We start from the raw sequence: 25424 nt of genomic DNA, 5'->3' as shown, positions 1-25424 counted from the left end.
TTCGACAATTATATTTAAAAATACCACAGTTTTTACACCAGTCACATAATTTTATTTTGTGCATTTATCCGTCCCACCCTAAAGGCTGGTCCGTGAAAATATTTTCTGACATTAAACCGGTCCGTGGCCCAAAAAAGGTTGGGGACCACACTGTCCTACAGCATTAGTAAGGTCTTCTAGCTGAACCCTTTATCTGCAACTCTCAGCAGTTCCTATAAACTGCTTTGCATATGTTTAGATTCTTTTCCATCTGATTACATCAACCCCTCCTAATTAGACCATAAGCTACTTAAGGATAGAACCAAATTCACACTTCCCAGTATGCTCAGGAGCATCTAGCCCCACACACATGCCTCTGCTCTATGTCTATGAAACAGCTGGGAAAACCTGAGACCAATGGAGGAGAAAGAGGATGATAATAATAATGCTGATCATAATAACAACTAATTTACTGAGCAAATACCTGTGTCAGGCATGGTACTAGGTACCATGCATTCTCTCATGTGCTCCTTCCATCAACCCCAGCTAAAAGGTTTTCTTTGCTGGTGGGTTAGTTGGTTGGCTTTAACTAACATTTATCAAGCGCTTACCATATGCACAGACACTGTTCAAAGTGTATTCAATGTGTATTACCCTGTTTAGACCTTATTGCAATTCTATAGATAGACACTGGTATGTCCATTTTATAGGTAGAAAAATAAGAGGGATGGCGAGGTTAAACAGATTGCTCAAAGTCATGCACAGAAAATGAAAGATCCAAGATTCAGATCCTTGAAATCTGTCTCCAAAGCACAGTCTTAACTCCTGTGTTCTAGGGCTAAGGGGTTAGGTGACTTGTCAAAATGTATGGAGCTAATAATGCCAGTGTGGAGATGTGAACTCCCGGCTCTAGAGTTCAGTCAGGTCTAATTTCTGCTAGTAGAAACAAGACTCCAAAGCAGCAGTTCATAAATGTATCACTTGTTTGTTTCAGTCTGTGAACATTTTCCATAAGACAAAATAGTTCATGGGGCCCCCTTCTAACCTCTTGTCAACAGGACAACCCCTCCTCAGGGAAGGGGTTGATTAGTGGGAAGATTGATGAGGCTTTAGATAAGTCATGAAGGGCATATGCCCTAGTTTCAACTGATCATAAATCCATGTGCACCACCAGAAGTTAAATGCTATAATTTTAGGAGTATTACTGTCCTAGAGAGCCATCTCTGACACCCTTCTCTTATAGCCCAGGAACTCAGTATCTTTCTTAGATCTGCTTTCGTTCTTTCTCCCTGGCTGACCCCAGCACAACTTTCATCCTATAATCTGTTCTTCTCCCTGAAAGGGGTACCCACCTCACTGTTACTCCTGGGAATTGTAGATCTTTCCCAATGGCTTCCCTATCGTCAATGACAAAAGCCCAGCCACAGAGCCCAGCCCCCAGAGCCCAACCCAGCACCTAATGGCCAACGCAGCCCCACTGAGTCCAAAGAGAGAAATCAGCTGCTGCTCCTTCCTGAGTAGGGCTGACTCAGAGACCCCATGAGAGGAGAAGTACTATGACTTTTTAACTATGGACAGACAGGCTTACAGTATCTCCCAGTCAGCCCTAGGCTTTCCTGGGAGATGTCTTCCCGCCATTCTTGCAGAGCCCACAAAAGAAGCTAGAATCCTTCAACAACTCAGACTCGCGTGAAAGAAGGGAGGGGTGGATGGGATGATCACTGGCTCATCTGAAAGATTCTTCATTTAACCACAGGGTTCCCTGAAATATAATTTAACTTTCACACAAATGTTCATCAATTTATATAAAATAAGGCATCTGGCATCAGGATAATTCTTTTTTTTTTTAAGATTTTATTTATTCATTTTAGAGAAGGGAGAGAGGGAAGGAGGGGGGAGAGAGAGTGAAAGAGAGAGAGAAGAGAGGAGAGCAGGAAGCATCAACTCCCATATGTGCCTTGACCAGGCAAGCCCAGGGTTTTGAACCAGTGACCTCAGCATTCCAGGTCAATGCTTTATCCACTGTGCCACCACAGGTCAGGCATGCTAGTGTTAGGATAAGGCTGCATTCTTGGACCCAGCTAATCATGCATAGTCTGATTGATTTCTCCCAAAGATGAACACAGAAATGACACTGAATTTTCTCTTGGGAATCACACTGAAATCCAGTATTGCCTTCTGACTGAATAGAAAGCTGTTCATTTATGAGTGGAACCTACTCTCCAGGAGACCTAACTCAAAAGCAGTTAACTGAATGTTAGTTTTTTTTGGTGGAGGGTCCTCTTATTCTTTCTCTAAATGACTTTTTCCCCCATCAAGTCTAGAGGGAAAGACTGTCCTACTCACTGACTTGGATTAAAAATAATCTAGATTCTTCTGTTTCTTAAAAAAAAAAAAAACACAACAACTCACAGTTCTAATTTTTTTTTTTCAATGAATGCAAAATTGCCTTTGTCTCACCAACCAAGTTTTGGTCTTGGGGCTATATTCATTTAATTATTTAATTGTTGAGCACAAATATGGGTGGCATTCAAGTGTTTTCCTGAACTTCATTCTGCTCTGCCCCACCACCCTCCAGGTAACCCTGTGGGGCACATTCTTCCCTCTGCAGCTCATCACGCATCCCCAGAGGCCAGATGAGACCTGTGTCCACAGGTTTTCACTTCTGAACAGTGGTCTCAGATTATTGACTTGGTGACATGAAAGTCCTAACATCTGACTGTTTCCTCTGGTTTAAAACATTAAGTCTGTTGAGGGCCCAGCCCTTCGGACTGTGTGAGTGCTTATTCATGAGCTGGGAACTACTCCATGGACACCTCACAATAATCCTACGAGGAGGTACTACCATTGTACCCATTTTACAGATTAAAGATTTGTTAGGTTTAGGCAGTTTTAGTAACTTGGCCAAGGTCACTACAGGGTGGCATAAAGATTTAAACCCAGTTGTGCTTGGACCAGGGCCTGAGAGCACCTCTGGAATACAGAAAGATCATCTGAAACAGCAGTTCTCAACCCTAGCTATGTATTGGAATTACTTGGGATTCTTTTAAAATATACTGATGCCTGGACCCCAACTCAGCCCAGAGATATCCACATCTGCAGGTAGGACTGATCAGTATTTATTAAGCTCCCTGGGTAATCCTAACGAGGAGCCAGGCTGAGAGCCACTCGCCCACAGGGTGGAAAGGAACTCAGGCCTAGGAGTGTCCAGATTCGGGATCCCAGAGATGATGTCAGTTCTAACACGGCAACAATAGTTTGCTGGTTTTGCCAATGCTGTTCTAAGATCCCACAGCTACCTCTGTACCCCCCTCCCAGATAACCAATAGCTCTATCCCATCCTTTCTGGGCTCTAATATGTCACATGACTGTTAGCGGTGTACACGTTTCACCTTCCCTACCCTCTGTCAGTTCTCCCCCTGTACCTATGCCCTGCTCCCTGTCCCCCCTGGGGGGTTAGTTACTCCTTCTCGTGAGTCCCCACAACACTATGATCACCGCCTCACAGAATACTTATCTCCTTGTATTGTAACTATCTGTTCATGAGTGTCTCCCACCCTGGACTGTGAGCTGCACAGGGGCTGCGTCTGTGTCTGAACAGTGCCTATATTCCCACTGTACCATGAAGCACTTAGCACAGAGGAAGGGCTCAAACAATGCTGGTTGAAAGAATACATTCAGACATGAAGAACTGGATTCTGATATCAGAAACATCTTTAGAGAGCTCTTTCTCCTGTTGCCACAACCTCTCCTTCCCTTCACCTCCATTTGACACAGACATTTTATAGGAAGAGAAAAACAAAAGTATTTCACTCTTCCAAGAGCTGGCTCAAAACCTATCTCCAAAAAGATGTCTCTTGGATTGTCCCCAGCTTGTAATGATCTCTTTTAGTGAGTTTTTATAGTCATTACAGTCTGTATGATACAGTTGTCAGTTGCATTCTTCTGTTACTATCTTCAATCGTTGTTGGTTTTTTTTTTTAATGCTTGTAGATTTATGTGGCAGGTATTTTGTTTGATGTCTCTTGAAAAACTGTAAGCTCTTTGAGGCCTGACACTCTCTGCCATTGCCCTTCAAAGGCAGCTCAGACCCAGTCCTGGCACGGGCTGGGAGCTCAGCAGCACTTGGTAAAATAAGACGTTTGCTAACCCCTCTCAGACCAGTACTCTGAACTTACCAGGCACCCACCAATCACATTTGCTGACTGGCTAGGAAATGAAAAAATGGAATTCTTATAAGATGTGGTTCATATGACACACAGAAATTCTCAGATTAAGCCTTATTTCAGTTTCTTTTCTGCCTTTTGTAAAGGCTTATTTGGCTCTGAAATTGAATCGAGGTATCAGGGAAGAATCCCTTATCCACTTCCAAATTGCTTCCATATCAATTTTACACAAAGCCCCTAAACCTTCAGTTCAGATCACTCTGGATTTCATACATCTCCATTATCAAACTCAACAAGTCGCCACAGAGAGGAGACAGTGGTGCCAGCTGGGCTGGTTGGTGCCCGCACACCCACGCTTGCTCCTAGGTAGAATTTTTTGTGTGGAATTGGGTCTGCTATTTAATTTCTTGATGAAGAAAACAGAATCCCCAGCCCCCTCAACAGAGACACTGCTCGGCTGTATCAGCTGTAAAACACAGGGTTCTGTTCTGTTTTGCTGACTGATGATACAACAGGGTCCCCGCAGATGGCAGGTTTGGTACCCAAAGAGAGCCATGTTGCCAAGCAGATCATCGTTTTCTGTGTTCCTCTGGTGCAATGAAAGTGGGGGTGAGGGGAGGACAAAAGAAACAAATCAGCTCACCTGCCCCAGAAAATCATTCGCCACCCTGTCGCCCAACACCAAATCCCAGGCCCCACACTTGGCCTCACAGCTGCTGCTGCCCAGCACACACAGCTGTCGCTACCGAGTTCTGATGAGCTGCAGTTAGCAGGGTGGGAAGAAGGGACGGGCTCTGGTGTCACTGGTGAGGAGGCGCGGACAGGCACTTAGCAGAGCTGGTTTTAAAGCAGACGAAGTAGATGGAAGGCAGGCAGGCAGAGCCAGAGACAGCGTGTCCCAATGTCGGATTAGAGAGTATGTATAAGGTGTCCTTGGAACACTACATGAGTGTCTCACAGGCACCACCAGCTGGGGCTGGTTGCAATCCTCCGCCACAGGCAGAAGAAAGGGAGAAAAGGCATCTTGTTTAGCTAACCCACGCCCAGCTCTGACCCCCTGGGCATCACCCCTTCAGCCCTCTTCAAAGTGTAGTCGCTGCTGTGGATGTCCCCACTACAGGCAGCAGGAGAGCAGTACTGCCCACGATGCATGGCCGGGAAGTGCAAGCCGAACTACCTTCGGCAGGAATTGGGGTCCGCAACAAGGCCAGGGGTGAGGGGGCTGAATCCCAGTCTTCAAAAGGCTCAGGGCTCCCCTTCTTAGTAAAGACTACTGGGCAGTTTCTTTCTCTTTATCAGTAGTGACTTAGTTTCCCTCTTTTCATGCTGCCTTGGAAGAGTTGTGAAATATTACTGTGGGGATCAATGTTCTCCAAAGCCTAGCAAGAGAAAAGGGAGAGGGCCGTTACTTCTGACCCTTGTCTAGCTCCTCAATACTGCTATTGAAAGAAAATGCCAGAAAAAGATTTGAGGAGGGGAAAGTAACTTACCGGTTTTATATCTACTGATTATAAAATTTGGGTCACCTGACTGCACGCTTCCTGGGAGGCTGACCAAGGTGGTGCTCTACGTTTTTGTTCTCTCTCATACCGGAAACAAGTGCATTTTGCAGTCTGCTTATATCAATATTTAGTACCATGATTTTCACATTCTGGTGGTTTTTCTGTTGGTGGTGGTGATCTGGCTGTTTATAATGGCCCCCAAGCGTAGTGCTGAAGTGCTGTCTAGCGTTGCTAAGCACAAGAGGCCTTGGCATGCCTTAGGGAGAAAATGTGCATGTTCGATGAGCTTTGATCCGGCATGATGTGCAGTGCTGCCGCGGTGAGTTTACTGTTAACTAGTCCACAGTAGATAGTAAACAAAGGGTCTTTAAACAGAAACACACTTCAAACAAGGTTTCATCAGTTAATGAAAATGTTGCACCAGAGGCTTGCAGAAACCTAACTGTATCGCATTTCCCCCAGGAGCAATGCTTGGTCTTCACTAACTTCCTGTTTCCAGTGACCATATGAAACAAAAGACTTGCAAATCACAAGAATCGACCACACTTTTTGCCATAATTTTGACTACCCAGAATGGTTGTCTGCGGTATTCCAAATCACAGAGACTGCAGGGTAGAGAAACAAGGAAAGGGAGGGTAGGCAGGAAACTAGCACATTACATGGTAGGAAGGTGAAGAGCATCAGCGCTGGGGGCAGGGGGACCTGGATTTGAACCCTGACTCTGACACTCCCTAGCTGTACTCGTTTGCTCATGCTGCATAACTAATCACCACAGACGACACCGAGGATTGCCTCTCAGTTTCCACACATCAAAAGTCTAGGCACAACTGAGCTGTAGTGAAGGAATCAGTCGGGGCTGCGGTCTTAGCTGAGGCTCAGGGTCCTCTTCCAAGTTCCAGGAGCTGTTGACAGAGTCCGCTTCCCGGCCACTGCAGAGCCTGCACGTCCCCCTGAAGGCCAGACCGAGAGACTCGCTCCTCTTTTCAAGGGCTCACCCCGTCAGGTCAGGCCCTTCCAGAATGATTTCCCTTAAAGCCAAGGTTCAAAAGGCAACCAATTAGGAACCCTAATTATAGCTGCATCTGCCTTGTAACATAGTCATGATGTATAACCATTACCATGTTCACATTAGGTGACAGAAAACCGCCTTGCTTACATAAGAGGAAGGCAAGGGTGAGTCATCTCCGAATACATGGGTGAAAAAGAACGGTATGGGGCCCCGATTGGGAAAACCAGAATGAAGCTGGAAAAGACGTCACTCTTCAGTCACTGCACTTCCTCTCCCAGGTGGCGCGGGGGCAGAGACAGCACCTTGGACAGCACTCCAGGAGTGTTGCTCCTCTGGCTCCAGGTCACCACCAAGAGCAGGCTTCTCCATCTGGAGGAGTCCAGGCCCAACAGGCTTGTGGTTTCCATCACAGATGGGACTCCACTCTGAAATGGTAATTGTTCTGTTTACCCTGAGCAGCAACGGTGGCACACCCTGGGGCCAAGGAGGCACACTGAGTGAGAGAGGCCTCAACACTGCCTGTGTGCTGCTCAGAGACATGCCAAGAGCCTTCCAGAGCCTGTACTATAATTACTATAGTCGTTCCAGCCCCAGAGGCACACTGGCAAGTGATTCCACATGTAATTATTCTCGAGACAAGAAAGACTTTACCCATCCTCCGCCCAGCGCTTCTTCCTTCCTCTCCTCTTATTCTTCTCCTCTCTGTTCCTTCTTTCCTTCCCCTCACCCCTCAACAAGCTGAAGTCTACCTCAGGATTCAGAGGAGTCAACCTCAAGGTCACCTTCTACCCAGGCCTGGGGCCGCTTTCTCCTTGGAGAGTAGCCTGTCATGTTCCCTGACACTGTCAAAGAAAGCTCAGATAATATTTCCCCCCACCTTACTCCAGACAAGACTCTTTGACTTTCTATCTTTAGATCAGCTGGCTCTTCCTAAAAGCTCACTTTGGGCTCAAGGAGGGACTATAATTACTGATGGGGGAAACTGAGCAAAACTCTGGCCCCCATAGGTCAGAGCAGCTATAACACTGCCAAGATTCTACTAGTTAACTACTTCACTAACTAGCACATGACACACCTGATGAGTAACTGACTTGGCACTAGGTTAAACATTCACAGTCGTGTTCAATCCTCGCAACAACCCTAGGAGGTAAGTACTGTTATTATCCACATTACATAGATGAGTGAAGTGAAAAGTTAGCTAGCTTTCCCTAGATCACATCACCAATCAGTAGCCGAGATGGGACTCTAACTTGGTCTTCATGACACCTGGCCTGAGGATTTAATCACCCTGCCCTGTTACCCCCCCCCCCCCTTTGTGTAGGCTTCTACCCACATTGTTGCTCTCAAACCTCAATTATTCGCAATTTTGTTGTGCAAATGATAAAAGCAAATTTCCCGGCTCCCCTGTGCTCACTCAGTGTCCCCTCCTCAGCTGTCAGTGCTGCTGGCCATGACTTGCTTGCCCGTAGGTTGCCCAAGGCATTTTCAGTCACCTCCAGCCAGGCCTGCCTCACTTTGCAGAGGGAAGCAGGTCACGTTCCTGCATTTCTGGACAAGCAGCTAACACATCTGCCTCTCTGGACTAGCTGCAAGACAAGGAAACTCCAAAGGGACAGAGGATCTGGAGAATGGGACCCTCTGTTGCCTCCCCAGTCACACGGTGAAAAACTCTTAACTACAGAGTGGGGCATTGTTGCCAACGGCCCAGAGTTTAGCCATTGGAAGGGTAGAAAATGAGAAGGACCTGCAGTTCATAGAATATCAGCCAGAGCCTCTGAGAAATTAAGAACTATCAATGGATCAGGACAAAGGAAACTGGGAGACAGGAGGCCATTATAACACCTGTCATAATATAACTGAACTGATTGGGTATGTGGCTTAGAGAAAGTGGCCATTTTCTTTTTTTTTCTTTTATAGATTCTCATCTAACTTGCCAACATGAATTGAAAGGTTTACTGTCCTGGTCCACATGCAACAAAGCTGTTAAACGAGCTCTGGCCTCCTTCTGCCCCGGGGACTGTGGGTCGGCATCCTGAGGACAGGGGACCCCAGAGGAAGCACTTATCTCTCCGACAGTCCTTTGACCGTCGGTGTGAGGTCCCTCACTCACTGGAGACTAGAGAGGGCATTATGCAGGGCTTGGGTGTTAGTGTCCTTCAGCTTCTGTAACAAATTACCACAGACGTGGTGGCTTAAAAAATTTATTCTGGAAGCTGAAGTCTGAAGTCAAGGCGTCAGCTGGGTTGATGCCTCTCTCAGAGGTTCTGAGGGAGAGCCTATCTCTGCTTCTCTCCTAGCTTGTCATTTGCCTGAAATCCCTGGTGTCTGTTGGCCTATAGCTGCATCCCTCCGCAGCTTCTGTCTGTCATCACATGGCCTTCTCATAAGGATGCCAGGCATAGGGTTGAGGGCCCAAACTAACCGAGTATAACTTCACTGTAACTCAACTACATCTGCAAGACTATTTCCAAATAAGGTCACATTCTGAGGTTCCGGGTGGATGTGAACTTGGGAATGGGGGACTCTACTCAACCCAGGACAGCCTGTCAATGTTATTTTTGACAGATCCCACATAAAGGCCAGGATAGCATTTAAGTTCCTCAAGAGGAGGGCTCAAGAAAACCTATGTAGTGGGGAGGTGAAGGGGGAGACCGCTCTGAGCAGTGTCCATGTCAGATTAAGGCACTGTCCCTGCATCTGAACATTTTCCAGAAAGGAAGCCCAAAGGAGCCAAGAAAGTAACACAGAACTAAGGCGACTTCCCCCATAGCGCAAAACACAGCAGCCAGCCTTCTCTTCAAAGTGAAACATTTGAACTACCCAGGAAAAATGCCAGGTAACTCAAATCATCTCTATTCCCCTTCCCCACAGCCAACATGAAAACAGGCAAATGGGCCTTCCCTCTCCTTTCATGTCCCTTCTAACCCCCAGGAGGGCTGGGGGACACACAGGGGCTCCAGCCATGAGACCAGAATGGAGCTCTCTCAGCCTCCAAATCAGTCACTCCCAGAACTATCCTGGGCAGGTGGGCTCATGGCAAAGAGCAGAGCAGGACGGAGTGAACCCTCACGGTCCTCCAAGGCAACCCTTTCTGCTAGTGGCTGCTCTCTTCTGAGGCCTTTGGAGAAGTGCTGCGTAGAACTGCATCCAATCTGGGCTAAGCAGATTAGTTCCCTCCCAGCAAAAGGTTCTGGGCAGTTGAGCAGGGCACAGTGGCAGGGGGCTGTCATTACAAGGCCCAGATAGGACATAATTACATGCTCCCTGTAGGGAGCTCCTAACAGAATTAGAAGGTGTCCCCTGAGCATCAAAAGCAGCCAGTGCTCAGAGGTAGCCAAACAGCCCAGAAACAGACCCTCCAAGAGCTGGTACAGGGCAGGCCTCAGGCTGTGGGGTTACTCAGTGATGCCCAAGCCCACAGGGCTCCATAGAACTCTTGAAACTGGAAGAGGAGAGGAGGAAGGCACAGAGAGTGGAGGATGGTGGACGCCCCTTGGTCCTCATGATTGAAGAGTACATTCCAGTCCCATGTCCCCTGGGCTTGCTAAAACCTGGAACTGGTACAGAGCCAGAGGACATGCCAGGGATTCACTCTGTCCATTCATTCATTCACTCATTCATTCATTCAACAGACTTTTTTGTGTGTCCCTATAATGGGACACGAATTGAGGCATTCTGATAGACACAGGGAAGAACCAGGTACTGCTGTGAACTGAGGATATGTTCTGCCTGAGGGCCATTTACACCTGAGGACAACTTCTACTTGTAACTGTGTGTGCCCTACAAGCCAAAGTCAATCATCTATTCTTAACAAGTCCTTCTGAGTTGTCTGGAGGGGGTGGGAAGTATGTAACAACTCCTGCTTAAATTCAGTTTAATGACTCAGGCTGAATCCCAACAAAAGGCAAGGACAGTACCTGTGTGGCCACAGCCCTTGGAGTTCCCCTCTTCTGTCACAACTCACACACACACTCCTCTTCTCCACCAGACTGGGAACTCCCTGAGGATAGAGACGTGCCTTTCTCACTGTGCTCAGCCCACAGTTTCAGCTAAACAAATGTCTGCTAATTGTATCCTTGGCAACTGAGACCCATCTCCCTGCTTTTGCTTTCCTATGGCTCCTGGCCTCGCTGATTTGGAGGGTACTCATGGGCTCTCCAGGGGCTGCCACAGACCACCTTCTCACTCCTACCATCATCCCCTCTAACCCTTGATCCCGGAGGCCTTCAGATACCATGGACACAGCATCAAAGGAGGCCCCCTGAATCTCGATGCATGGTCCTGCGCCAGCCTTGCCCTGTCCCCCAGGCAGTAAGCCAACGCTTCATCTGTTGGTAGTTCCTGCTGGTGAAGTGGTGCAAACAAGAGCCCTCTGCGCACTGGTATGGGCACAGGTGGGTCTGAGCCAGCAGTCATGGGTGATGAATCCGGATTTCTGAGCTAGACATTAAGAAATTTATTTGGTCCTTGTATGAGACTCAGAGACATGGACAAGAGTGTGGTGGTTACGGGGTGGGGGGGGAGAGGGAGGGGGTTGGGGAAGGGGAGGGGCACAAAGAAAACCAGTTAGAAGGTGACGGAAGACAATTTGACTTTGGGTGATGGGAATGCAGCATAATCAAATGTCAAAATAACCTGGAGATGTTCTCTCTGAACATATGTACCCTGATTTATCAATGTCACCCCATTAAAATAAAAAAAAAATTATTTGGTCCTTGTCAAATCCCTGGGCCTACTTGCCCCTGAATTAGACGAAAGAAGACAAGTCTTGCTGTGAAGGAACAGATGTGAGGTGTGCTCTTAGCTGCTTCCATGTGAGAATAAAGCCAGTGCTTTCAGCTTCATGAGCTTCTTCTATTTTTTAAAATCTATTTATTGATTTTTAGAGAGAGAGGAAGGGAGAGAGACAGACAGAAACACTGATCTGTTTCTTTATATGCCCTGACCGGAGATTGAACCAGTAACCTTTGCATATTGGAATGAGGCTCCAACACATCGAGCTATCTGGCCAGGGCCATGATCTTATTCTGATGCTAAAATATGTAACACAGGAGAAAGGTTATGTGATTTAGAACCAGAAGATCTAGATTTTGATAGTACTCTTAAAAGCTCTGTGTTCTAGAGCAAATTACTTAATACTTTATAGACTCTATTACCTAATGAAAATGGTAATATTAACCCTAAAGGCATAAAAATATCCTTATACTTTTTTATATTTTCATATAAATATTAGAAGTTTTATTATGTAAGAAAAGTAACAACAACAACCACAGTAATCTTTCCCCGAGATCCGAACAATGGTAAAGCCCAGGTAACCAGTACAGAACCCTATATTCTGTAGAATGTTATGATCTCCCCGTGGGCTCACTCTCATCAGAACAACTTTAAACAACTAGTGCCTAATAATTTCAAAGCATTTTACATCAGTTAGTTCCTTTGAAAGGTGGCCCTTAGCTATGTTCATTCTACTCTCTCCCCAAACCCCAAAAGAGAGAGTATATATTCTTCCAACTGTCCAAGCGGGTTAATTAAAATGCCATTTCTCTCTGCTTTGGCTAGAATTATATTAACTCACAATAGTAACACTAGTTATCTTTTGCTATATTTTATGAAAAAATGGAAATTTAATTAATTTTCAGCTAATAACCTTCTAAAACATGAGTTCTATGAGGAGGGGCAGATAATTAAAATGGCCTGTGGTAGGGATCTGGTTGGAAATCACTGGTCAACTTCATGAAACCCACCAGGTCGGTAGGGGTTTGGAAGATTCTGATCTAAGAAAGAAATTATCTGCTTCATGTGTCCAATGGGAATTTGTGTCCTTGTGGACTCAGTCAGGGAAGACAGTGTAATTCAATGGGGTTTTCCCATTAGAATTAGCCCAATATAGGACAGATAGTGGCAACTTCACACTAATAATGGAGACTCCTAGTACTTTTATCCCGTGCCATCCTTTCCAGCTCTCATCCCTAGACCATCACTGACATATTTGGCTCTTTTTTTGCATCCACAGCTGAGCCCAGATAGAGCCTCAACAATCCTTACCCAGACAGCCACTAACTGACTGGAGCTGACATATAGGCGTCCTGCTGTGTACCCCAGCCCTGTGCCCTGGGACGGGAGCACATGACAGTCACACACTGTGCCACCTGCAGATGACAATGCTCTGGCTTCGTGGAGTTCCTGGAAAGGCATCAAGCTCCAGCTCCAAAGATAAAGACGGGGTGGCTGCTGGCTCCAGTTACATCCAGCTGTCCAGCATGAAAGGCGGGGGGAGGCTGTCCCTTCGCCCTGGCGAGCATGAGGGGCAGGGAAGCTTTCTGTCTCTGTCTGGAACATGGGCTGGGCTGGAAACCCAAACCCAGGATGAGGCTTTGAAAGTGACTCAGTACACAAACAGTCCGCCTGAAAGTGACAGCAGATTATCTTCTGACGCTAGTCTCCAGAAGCGGACAGAGCATAAGAGGGTCAAGGGGGAGAAACGACCCTGGTACCAGGAGATTCGTGTCACTGAGCGTCAGGCCCTGGGAATGCTTTTTGTTGATCTGGGCAGAGGCCAGCTTAATCTTGGCTGCTGAATCAGGGTCAGCTTGATGAATCTGATGGGGCTGGGGGCTCCAGAGGTGGCTATTTTCCCCATTCTCTGGTCTACTGCCTCAACACATACCCCTGTAAAATCAATGCTCTCTCTGAGGCACTGCAAACCTTAAATACTGTGTCAGTTTCAAGGTGATAGATGACTGTCCACCTGAGACTTCCTTCTAAGTGACATTGCCCACCACTTATAGACCAACTGTTTAGGTAACTTACCATGGAATCCCCATGGCAACTTCATTTTCCCACCCCACCATGCAGTTATGGCTGATTACTCTTGGGTTGGTGGCGGGGGGGGGGGAGCTTGGCTTGACAGAGGGCAAGCAACACTTATCTGGCCAGTGGCCTATTCATGGCCACATTGGAAAAAAATGGTGGTGGCTGGGTGTGGGCAGAGGAATCAGATTCTCTTTTTTGAGAATCTGAGCCAGAAGACTAGAAAGATCTTTCCAGGTAGGAGAAGAAAGCATATGGAAAGATGAGCTATGAGACAAGATTGTTGGTCCAAGAGGTATCATTGCAAGCTAGAGGCAATAAGGGAGAAGATCAAGAGAGAAGCAGAGATGCTAAGAGGTGGAGGCCATGTGGTCTGGGAGGGACAACATCAGAAAAAGAAGGTGGTCCCAGGACTCCCCCAGCCTCTGATGGTTTTCTGATACCAGTTCCAGTCTATGCTGGATCCTTACCACTCAACCTTCTTGTCTCAACATACAGTCAGGTGAACACTTTGTTGTGAAGGAGGACAGCACCACAGTAAGTGCTTTGTTTCCTGGGAGCTATCAGTCTTCTTGGTATTATTGTGAAGCTAGTTCTTTCTGTCAAAATGACAGGCTTTCTTAAGGAATACACAGCTCACTCTTGCTCATTCAAAGAAATCATAGATCAGACAGCAGACAGAAGGCAGTACCACTACAGATGCCAACAGTGTGAAGCAAAGGCACACAGGGGACAGAATAAATATAAAAGAGGAGGCAGGTCTAACAGAAACAAGGAGAAGGCACCGAGGGTGAGCAGGAGTGGAAATCACGGCACCACGTCTACAGCGCCTATAACACAGAGTAGAGAAAAAAAAGTTGTGGCAGAAAATGTTCAGAAGAGAGAGCGAATATAAGAGAAAATCCTACAATCAGGAAGTAATGTATGAGCAGGGACATAAAGATTTGCAGCCAGGGCCACAGTGAGTCCTAGTGACAGTGGCACAGAGGGTCAGATGGTAGGGAGATCCACAAGAAGAACTCAGGCTACACAAGGAAAAAAACCAAAAGAGAGACAAATCGAGGCCAAGAGCTCCGGAGAACGATGGGCTATTATGAAAAAAGGTAATCCATCCGTAAGCCATAATTTGTTCTGCGGCCACATTCTGAGTATTAAGTTACTGTCACAATGTCATTCATTTTGAAAGAACCAACAAATGAATGTACAACAGCATTTTTCTGTACCATAAATAACTGGTCCTTGGTCCTGGCCGGTAGCTCAGTGGAAAGAGTGCTGGCCTGGCGTATGAACATCCTGAGTTCAATTCCAGGTCAGGGCACACAGGAGAAGCAACCATCTGCTTCTCTCCCCTCCCTCTCTCCCTTCTCTTCCTCTTCCCCTCCCGCACCCAGTGGCTCGATTGGTTCAAGCATAGGTCCCATGCCAAGGATAGCTTGGTTGGTCTAAACACATCAGCCTTAGGCACTAAAAACAGCTTGGTTAATTGAAGCATAGGCCCCAGACGGGGGTTGCCTGGTGGATCCCAGTCGGGGTGCATGTGGGAGTCTGTCTCACTAATTCCCCTCCTCTCACTTAAAAAGAAAAAAGAAAAAGGAAATAACTGATTCTTTGTGAAACCTTCAAACCAGTGGCAAGTGACTGGGCTCAGGCAGGGACAGGTTAACCTGGTTGTATCTGGGCATGCTGACCCACAGCTGGAATGGGTCAGTATGATGCCACATTGACAACTGCACTTAAATATAGACACATGTCTTATGATGACTCAGTTTTCATAAAATAAAAATTTTTCATAATGAATAAGTTTCACTTTCAACTTGATCTTCTTCTCCAGTTATGCAGGTAATTTCCCACTTGGGTGCCTGGTAAGTGGTAGAAGTGGGAATATAATTGTTATGAATAATAACTATCATGAGACATGTTTATCACGCTTTTCTTCATGGTCATTTAGCAAAAGTCTCAATGCATTTGACTCCTACAAAATGCTTCTGGACTGTGCAGAATTTAAATATGAGGACTCTGCTATATTTGCATTATTAAAAAGTTCTCTCTCTCCAACCACCAATATACTACCGGCTCTCTTCCAGGGCTTCCTATTGGGCTCGGAAAGTGCAGTTTAGTTTCTCTTTAAAAACAAGAAAACAAAACCTTGAATAAGCGGACAACCATAGCTCTGAATTTCTACTGCCTTCCTGATGGAGTTGACGGGCACAGCCAAAGGTGAAGAAGGAATGAACGCTCGTAAGCCACCCAAACACATCTAAGAAGTTGATGAAGGGTTGGACAACGAGGAAGAATCTTCCCCACTCACCCACCTCACTTTGCCCAAGTGTCCCTTTCTGTTACTCATGAGTGAATAAGGAAACGCTGACCCTAAGAGCCAGGAGTCGAGACAAAATAGGTAAGGCTATGGCAGTATCTCCATGAGTACTCTGATTATTACTGCTTGCAGACTCAACCAGCACCTCGCCAAGCAGTGCACAAGAGAGCCTGCTGTGTAGATGAGACTGTGTTGTTTTCTGAAGGGCCAGTCGTACATTTATCTCCCATCACAATGAGCCTTTCTCCTGAAACCAGCCTGATACCCCCTCATAAAATCTCCAACCCTGCGACACTGAGTTTTCTAGAGGACAAGTTAATATGAGAAGGCTAGGGGCAGGCACACTGGTTGCGCTGCTGCATATGGTCCCTGACCAAGTCAGGTAGAGGGGGTGTTGCCTGTTCCAGTGTTGCCAGGGGATACTGCATCCTGAGGCCTAAAACAAATTACCTAGGAAGGGTCTGGACTTGTGGTGATTTTTGCAGACATGTAAGTTTAAGTAGGTTTGGGGTGTTTTATGCTTTATGGATCCTAGAGTTGGAATATGTCCTTCTTTGATATAATCTTTGACAATTTCAGTACTTAAGGAGAAAAGAAAAAAATATTATCAGGACAGGGGGCCTTTGTGGACACAATATCCAAAGCTCTGCTAAAAAGGCCACATAGCCTTTAATCACTCCTTAGGGCCCAGAACAACTGTAGTTGAACAAGCTACTTGAAGTGTTCCAATGTGCTGTTAGTTCCCCCATTCCACAACTGGCTTAGATAGGGGCTCTCATCTCAGGACAACTAACTCTAAGCAAAGTACATAATTCCACTGTGAGTTTCACGGAGCCATGGGTCCTGGGGACTGTTCACCTAAAGCTGGGGGGAGACCTTGTTATTGGAAGTCAGACACTGAAGGCAGAGGCAGAAAAAAGGCGAGGGACACCATCCCTTAGGGAACTATCACCACCTCCATCCGATCCCCACCCGCACTGATCTTGTAGCCTGTGACCTTTCTCAAGCACAGAGGGGGCCTTCTGGGGGCAGAGAACCTTCCTGGGTAGCAAAATAGAGACTATCTTAACACTTTGCTGAATCCAAAAAAAAGTGTACTGTGTTTTAGGCAAATTGGAGAATGTTCAAATTGTGTCCTGGAGAACTCCAGATTTTTAGATTTTGACGAAAAGATGCATAGGGGTTGAAAACTTTAGAAAGAAAACACCCCTGGAAGAGAATGGCCTGCATCATTTTGAAAATATTTCATCATTTCATGAGTCTACCAGCACTGCCTGAAAGATGTCACAGCTGTGCTTGTCAACTTTTCTCAGGAAGAGGTCACTGAGATAAAGTTGTTGTTGTTTTTTATTTCTATGGGCTCAATATTTTCCTTTCTGAACGGTCTCAAGGTGAACCGAGAGATTAAAAATAATCCCTTAGTCTGAACTCAGATATTAGTCACATCATATTCTTGGATTTGTACTTTCAGAGCACCTTCTACCCAAGAATTTCCGCATCCTTTCCAAAGTTAATACTTTTTTGGTGAGTTAAAATAAAATGGAAAAGTCCAAAAAGGGAGGGGGGATATTAAATCTGTTAGGCTTTAAAAACTCCTTTCCGGCCTGACCTGTGGTGGCGCAGTGGATAAAGCATCGACCTGGAAATGCTGAGGTCGCCAGTTCGAAACCCTGGCTTGCCTGGTCAGGGCACATATGGGAGTTGATGCTTCCTGCTCCTCCCCCCTTCTCTCTCTCTCTCTCCTTTCTAAAATGAAAAAAAAAAAAACTCCTTTCCAACTCCAACTTTCATATATAGCTGTGTGATCTTGGACAAGTCGCTTTCCCTCTCTGAATCATAGCTTCATAATCTGCAAAACTGGAAGGTCAGACACCTTCCAGCCTTAACAGTCTAATCCTGTTGGAAAATCTGTGCACAGCTAATACTCCATTCTTCTTTGAAGGAGGCCTGTGCTGTTTACTTATAGCAGATCTTGACATTTGCATATTTGACATCTGTGGCTTTGATTATTCCCAGAGACCCCAAAAGTCCATGAGCAGCGATAATCTGCTATTTTGCAGAGGCGTGCTGTGAGCCTGGTACACAGGAGCCGGTCACGTGTTTAGTGAGTGAGATTAACATACTGGCCGAGCCCTCATTTCCAAGAGGTTTTGCTATTGTCTGCAGTAGGCTCAAGACCACAATTCTCATAATGTACTGTAGTGGTAGTCACAAAGGTGAGGATCCTTCTAGCTCATAAAGATGTCAATACTATCCCTCTCAAATGTCAAGAGTTTATTGTGACATGGGTTTAAAGCAATCATGTACCCACCCCCATATCATCTACTCCTCTATGGCATCCTGATAAAGTTTGATTTAAAATCTTCAGTGGTGCCATACACACAACAAGGAGATTTTATTCTTCTTCTACTGAACTTACCTCAATCAGACACTTCTCCCACGCATTTTGATTTGTCTGTGTATCTGTATCCTCTCCACCTGAGAACATCCTTGAGAGCTGAGCTCGTCTGATTAATTATCTCCAGAGTACCCAGCAATGTACCCTGCATGTATCAGATACTGAATGAATGTCTATTGAATGACTGAGCACCTTCTATGAGCAGGCATTGTGTTAATGGTGCACTTTCTTCATATTTGTATGTAGTACTTATCACACCCCTGCAGGATAGATATTATTTCTATCACTCCAACAGAATATCTGGGACTCAAATAGGTGAAGTGACTTGTTCAAAGGTTACACAGCTGGCGAATAATGGATTCCAAAGTTCGTGTTTCTCCATTTCATCATCTTTGAAGAACTAAAGCATAAAACCAAGTAAGTGAATCAAAGATCCAATATTATTGATAAAGCACAGGCCTAGCTTCAACCTAGATAGATTCAGATCCCAGACTGGTACTGCAGTTAGCAGGGTCTCTGGTAAGAGGTAGGTTCCAGCTAAGTTGGAGTTGAATTGGACCCGGAACCGGAAATTTCAGTAGGAACTGGAAAGCAAGCATTCATGACTGAAGCAATTCATTTGAAAAGCCACTTTCCTTCCTGAGCCTCATGCTTTGGTGGAGCGCTGCAGAGCCAGCCTTTCAGCTCTAAGTTGGGACCAGCAGCATCAGGAGCTTGTTAGAAATGCAGAATCTCAAGCTCTACTCCACACATCTGGAAACATAATCTGCACTTTAGCATGATCCTTAATTAGTCATCAGCACATTAAAATCTGAGAAACACCACTCTAAAGATATTCTAGGTCCTTTCTGCCTCTAATATTTGAATATTTTATGAGTTTAGACTAGAAATTTTTGTGGTAGCTAAAAAACTAGCATGCTTACTAAGAAAGGTCACACAGAGATCCAAGTAACCCAATCACCTCAATACTGTCTTCTGAAGAATATTATTAACTCATCGACATTACTATACATGGCTCATTACTGAGCATATACCATGTACAAGAGATAATGTATACAATATCTTGAGCCACCACAATAGTCCTGAAAGGGGAACATCATTATTCCTATTTTACCAATGAGAAAATAATCTCAGAAATTAATAAAATTCCTCCGAACTACCTGGTTAAATCAATAGTAGTGACAAAACCCTAATGCAGCCTAACCAGGCGGTGGCGCAGTGGGTAAAGCGTCAGACTGGGATGCGGAAGACCCAGGTTCGAGACCCCGAAGTCACCAGCTTGAGCGCGGGCTCATCTGGTTTGAGCAAAAAGCTCACCAGCTTGAGCCCAAGGTCGCTGGCTCGAGCAAGGGGTTACTTGGTCAAGGCACATATGAGAAAACAATCAATGCAACGCGTAACAAAAAACTAATGGTTGATGTTTCTCATCTCTCCACTCCTGTCTGTCTGTCCCTGTCTATCCCTCTCTCTGACTCTCTCTCTCTGTCTCTGTAAAAGAAAACAAACAAACAAAAACCCTAATGCAGAGTAGAGTCCATGGTTTTTCTGCAATATCATACTACCTCTAGTAAAATTACAACTTAAAGTATCAAGCCTATGGGTGCAATGTGAGAAGAGATGAGCAGGTTTTTGACTCATTCCTCTGCAATGAAGAAGATCAAAAGGGTAGTGTAAGACTTGTTCACCAAACCCTAAACTACCTAGACCAGAATCTCAAATGAGTACAGTTTGATATACGTTTAGAACCCGTATCACCCAGAAGTGACCATTCAGGAATAATATTTACATTAAAGCTGAAAACACAAATAGGAAGGTTTAGCATATTCGGGATCATAGGTGCACACTGATTATTAATGGGACAAAGAAATTGGGTGCCACACCTCTGATCTCTCTAAAACTAACCTTCAGTGCTCTTGGTAGAAAGATACTGAATTGGAAGAGCCACAAATCTGTCCAATTATGGACAATGCTGTGGTCTTGATGTCATTTAATGCCTGACAATAACTTCCTATATACTGACATGTCCTAAGTGTTCTGCAATTTCACAAAATTGTCTTTTCAGTAGGGCCTCTCCTTCATTTGTGTGTATAAACACTCTCCTGATGCACATATAAATGAACAGTAGTCTTGTCTGACAGGTGGTGGAGCAGTGGATAGTGTCGACCTGGGATGCTGAGGACTCATGTTCAAAACCCCTAGGTCGCCAGCTTAAGTGCAGGCTCAACCAGCATGAACACAGGCTCACCAACTTGAGCTTAGGGTTACTGGCTTGAGTGTGGGATCACTGACATGATCCCATGGTCACTGGCTTGAACCCAAAGGTCGCTGGCTTGAGCAAGGGGTCACTGGCTCGGCTAAAGCATCCTGGTCAAGGCATGTATGAGAAGCAATCAATGAACAACTAAAGTGCCATACCTACAAGTTGATGTTTCTCATCTCTCTCCCTCTCACTAGAAAAGAAAAACAAAAAAAGAGATAGTATTCTCTAGAAGGCAAATATTTTTTACTTATGCTAACAAATGACTACCTTTCCCAGCAAAATGACTAAATAGATCTTCAATAAGTTAATTTGTCAATGGCTATTACATTTCAGGAGACAATATCCATTCCATCTTTGGCTAGTGCAAATATTTCCTAGGTTGAGTGACTATGTCAACGGTTCAGAAAATCCTAGTACAGCTGGAAGGAACTGACTCTGCCTCTAGGCAAGGAAAGTGCTGTTATTCTCACTTTACAGATAAGACAGTTCAGTTCTAGAGCTACGTATGACTAAATGACTTGCCCAAAATCACTGTATTAGGAAGAAATTGAGGAAAGACAAGAGCAGAGTCCCCTGGATGACTCACTCAGCTCTGTGGTCGGCAGAACCCAACCCCTTTGGAGCTCTGTCCCAGAACTAGACCTGGGAAGAAGGTCTGTTAAGACACCTCTCCCTTGGTTCTACAGACTCTCCTTTCCATGAGTTCTTTCCTTCGCTCTTCTGGAAGGTGTTTGTTTTTATTTCCCAATGAAAGTGTTTTCAGTAGGTTCTTGGAGTAGTTTGACATGCCCCCATTCCTGTATTCCTCTTTTCCTTCCCTTGCTGCTGACTACAGCTGGCGGACATGAGCAGGAATTCAAAGACAAGGTCCCCCTTTCTCATCCCCATCCTTCTTGGCCACCCTGGAAAGTCTACCCTATCATAATCCTGGGAAAAGTCATTCTGCTTTCTTCTTCACAGCTATCTGTCTGAAAAAGGACAGAACACCCAGTATAAGAAGGTCAATGGGAGAAGAGTTATAGAGGTAATAGAAGTGTAATGCCCACACTGCAAGAAGGATTAAATGGGGCAGTAACCTGAAAACTATTTCAGGATCATTCCATACTATGAAGAGATCAATATTCAGAAGATGTACTTTCTCCCACCATTCTTAAGCGTCTTCTCCTTCACTGCTTAGCCAGATTTTGGAGATTAGATTTGTGACTAAAGACAGGTGGCTGCTACCCTGGGAGCTCAGCTTCTCCAACATGCACCCAGTACCCAAGACACACTGAGCATTTCACCTCGACTGGGCAGGCCTCATAAAATAGTCTGTGGACATTTAAACAGATTGCCAAGTTTCAATCAATTCTGCAGTTTCCAAACTGAAGGGGAGGTATCTGAAATATAGTTATACAACACAACTGCAACATAGCACTGAAAAAAAAAAGCCAATGCCGCTGCTTTCTTGAGGATGTCCTGACTGGACTATCGCTGTCTCAGAATGGAAAGAATTGGTCAAAGCTCATACAAGCCCTTGGCATGAGGAGAGAAGAAAGGAGAGACACAGTCATCTCTTAGCTCTTGCTTAGTTATAAGAATTCTCCAAAACCTAATATCAAACGTCTGTCACCCCACACCTCCACCAGCCATCCTGTTGAGTGTCCGTAGACAAAATCTGTGTCCTTAGATCTTGCCACAGGATTCCTTGCCCAGAAGCAATTTAAAGTGAGAAGACTGAAGGAGAGTTTAGAAGCAATAACTGCCATTAGTGTCTGCTGATCCTGCATACTTGTGGTGGAACCAAAGTTTGACATTAACACAAACACAAGGAAATTTTAGAGTAGTACAGAAGGATAGAAGAATATGGCAAGGGACAGAGGGGGACCGAATAGTAAAGGGTTACTTACACAGTTTCGTCATTCTTGAACTCCAACTCCCCATACATGTCTTCAAAATCCTCACCACCACCCTTGGCTGTCCCTTCTATTGTCCTAAAGGGGACAATGACTGTGCCTCGGGCACCCGATGTCCGCAGAACCTTGACCTCCATGACACCAATATTCTCACTGACATGGATAGTGTCACACTCAAAAGTAAAGATGCCTGCATGGTCATCATCCAAGATTGTGACTGTGGCCACGTAAGGGGACACCAGGACAGCCTGAGGCAAGGGAAGACTATTAAGTATTGTTGAAGGCAACCCCTCCTCTTGTGGTTCCTCCTCTATGCGGACATTGTTCAACCTCACAAAGAAGTGCTCGTCCTCCTCAAAAATGTCATCATCAATGATGCCCACAGAGAATTCCTTCTGCGTCTCTCCTGGCTTCAGAACCACGGTGCCCTCTGTGAACTCATAGTCAGCCCCGGCATTGGCAGAACCATCCTCTGTTTTGTAGTCTACATACACGGTCTTGGACGTGTCTCCCCCTCTCCTCACCACTGTCAGGAGCACAGCCCCACAGTTCTCCAGGCACTGGTACGAGCATGGGTCAAAGAAGACCTTGGTGATAAAGTCCTCAGGCTCCTCAGTGTGCACCTCGTTCATGCTGGAGGACTTTTTGGCTTGTTCTGCAGCATGTTTCTTCAGGATGTTGCCTGCACCAGTCATCATCCGTGTGGCTTGAATCCGGTAGAAGGCGCGGCTCTTCTGTTGGTGGGAAAGAGCATAGTAATTGGCCATCTCTACCAGCTGATCTAAGTCCTTCTCTGGGTGTTTTTGCTTCAGATCTTTGAGAATCCGGATCATCTCCCTGCGGGACTCGTCCACTTCCTTCCCTTCCAGGGGCACCAGATTTCCATCTAGGAAGTGAGAATTCATCATTTTCCCATCCATCTCGATGCCCTTGGGGTGGTCACCCTCTGTCTCTATGATAATTCCTCGGTGTTTATCTGTGCGGTACTTTTTGTGCATGTATTTGTAGAAGAGCAGTCGCCTATCTGCCACCCAAGCCAGAAGGACACACACTGGAAAAAAGAAGAGTGTGAGCAGGCCTTCCCAAACCTGGACCACCCCAGGAGAGAAGACTGCCAGGATCATATAGAGCCAGATGTAGGCAAAGATACTCCAAGCAGCAGTGACAAAGAAGACGCGCAGATGCTTGATCTTCCGAGTCTCGCCATCGGGGATCACGTAGACGCAGATGCCAATGATGACGAACATGTTGAAAGCTGCGCTGCCGACGATGGTCGAAGGTCCTAGATCACCAGCAAAGAACCCATGACCACACACCTCAATTAAAGAGAGGAGGATCTCAGGAGCAGAAGAACCCAGGGCCATAAGGGTCAGGTTGGAAACAGTTTCGTTCCATATCCGAATGGTGGTTGTGTTGGTCTCTCCGTTAGGCTTTTTGATGGTCACCTCTCTCTCTTGAGAAGTGATGACTTCAATAGAGGCCATGAAGCGGTCAGCAATGATGGATACACCAAGGAACATATATATCAGGGCCACAAAATAGACAATGACCCTGGCGATCTTATCCCCAAGGGAAGGGTTCTCCGGGTACCAGATTGGTAAGATGACACCCTCCTTGCAGTCCGATGACCCCGAACAGGACTCATTGTTCTGCCCTGTGCTGGGCACATCCCCTGAGCCACCAGCCTCTGCCCGAAGACCATTCAGGAAGAGCACAAAAGTAATCAGCCCAAAATGGAGGAAGGCAGAGGTGAGAGGCTGCCACCTTAACCACGCCATACACGAGACTTAGCCACTGGCTTTCACTGCAGCACCAATGGTCCTCCTGACTGGCCAGAGACCTAGAAAAGACCAGAGAGGCAGGAAAAGGCATGAGAAAAAGGGAGACAGCAAATGGCAGGTTCCCACCAATACAAACTGATATTTCACCTCAAATGACATATTGTACTAACATATGGGCTGTCTCTCACTTGGAAAAATACCTATCAGTGGGAGGCACAAATAGCTGCTCTGTCCTCAGGACCATCTGGTGGAGATTCAGTTGAAGAATGGCTTAAAATAGCCAGGAATATTAGTAATGGAAACATAACTGATGCCCATCTAGTACTATCTCCCAACCTTATTGTTATCTGTGAGAGTTCTTAATAATCAACTTAAAATAGGCCAAGGATGACCTGAATTTTTATCCCCACTTACACTATTTCTAGGGTTTTCAGTCTTTTTTACCTTATTGTCATCATACTCAAGAATCCTGCATAACATGCGTTTGCAAGAGTACATATTAAATTGAACGTTTATCATGAGCTAATCTCCAAAATAGAACACCTTGCCTGTGTGCAATTGAGCCCACTTGGGAAAAACTCCTTCCTCCAGTGCAAAATTTTTGCAGGCAAGCTGTAATTCTGAGGTTGCTCAGGAAATCAAAAATTGCTTCTGTAGTGAGTGCTACCTGCAGTGTAGCTAAAACAGGGTCCTGTGGGCTATGCCCAAGACTCAGTCCATGCAGCCAGCAGCAAAACATGATTATGAAACAGTTTCGGTATCCAGTTACATCAGGGGTCGGGAACCTATGGCTCATGAGCCAGATGTGGCTCTTTTTATGGCTGCATCTGGTTCGCAGACAAATCTTTAATTAAAAAAAATAATAAAATTAAAAATATAAAACATTCTCATGTATTACAATCCATTCATTTCCTACTGCTCATGTTCATAGTTGCAGGTAGCTGGAGCCAATCACAGCTGTACTCCAGGAAAACACCAAATTTTTATTGGATAATGCCTAATGTACATGGGTCATTGTATGGCTCTCACAGAATTACATTTTAAAATATGTGGCATTCATGGCTTTCTCAGCCAAAAAGGTTCCCGACCCCTGAGTTACAGGAAGATGAAGATCAGTCAGTCACTCAAATTCCAAACCTAAACACTGAGAGAATCAAGGGCTAGAAATCACTATTAATGAAACACTCAAGTGGCTCTCAAGGTTTTTTTTGTTTTTTTGTTTTTTTTTTCATTTTTCCGAAGCTGGAAATGGGGAGGTAGACAGACTCCCGCATGTGCCCGACCGGGATCCACCTGGCATGCCCACC

General features: G+C 45.5%; 1 protein-coding gene across 5 annotated transcripts in view; it reads right to left on the bottom strand.

Annotated features, from left to right (window-relative positions):
* SLC8A3 (solute carrier family 8 member A3) overlaps window positions 1-25424 on the bottom strand; it is a 178789-nt gene that overhangs the window by 92782 nt on the left and 60583 nt on the right. For all 5 annotated transcript variants that reach the window (XM_066273317.1, XM_066273320.1, XM_066273321.1 and 2 more), the window contains one exon: window positions 22331-24176. In XM_066273317.1, coding sequence (XP_066129414.1) covers window positions 22331-24114 — 1784 coding nt within the window. In that variant the 5' untranslated portion in view covers window positions 24115-24176. The remainder of the gene's footprint in view (window positions 1-22330; window positions 24177-25424) is intronic.

Source organism: Saccopteryx bilineata, chromosome 4 (assembly GCF_036850765.1).
Source record: "Saccopteryx bilineata isolate mSacBil1 chromosome 4, mSacBil1_pri_phased_curated, whole genome shotgun sequence".
NCBI lineage: Eukaryota > Metazoa > Chordata > Mammalia > Chiroptera > Emballonuridae > Saccopteryx > Saccopteryx bilineata.
Note: the sequence above shows the minus strand (reverse complement) of the source record. Positions and strands in the feature narration are given on the sequence as shown.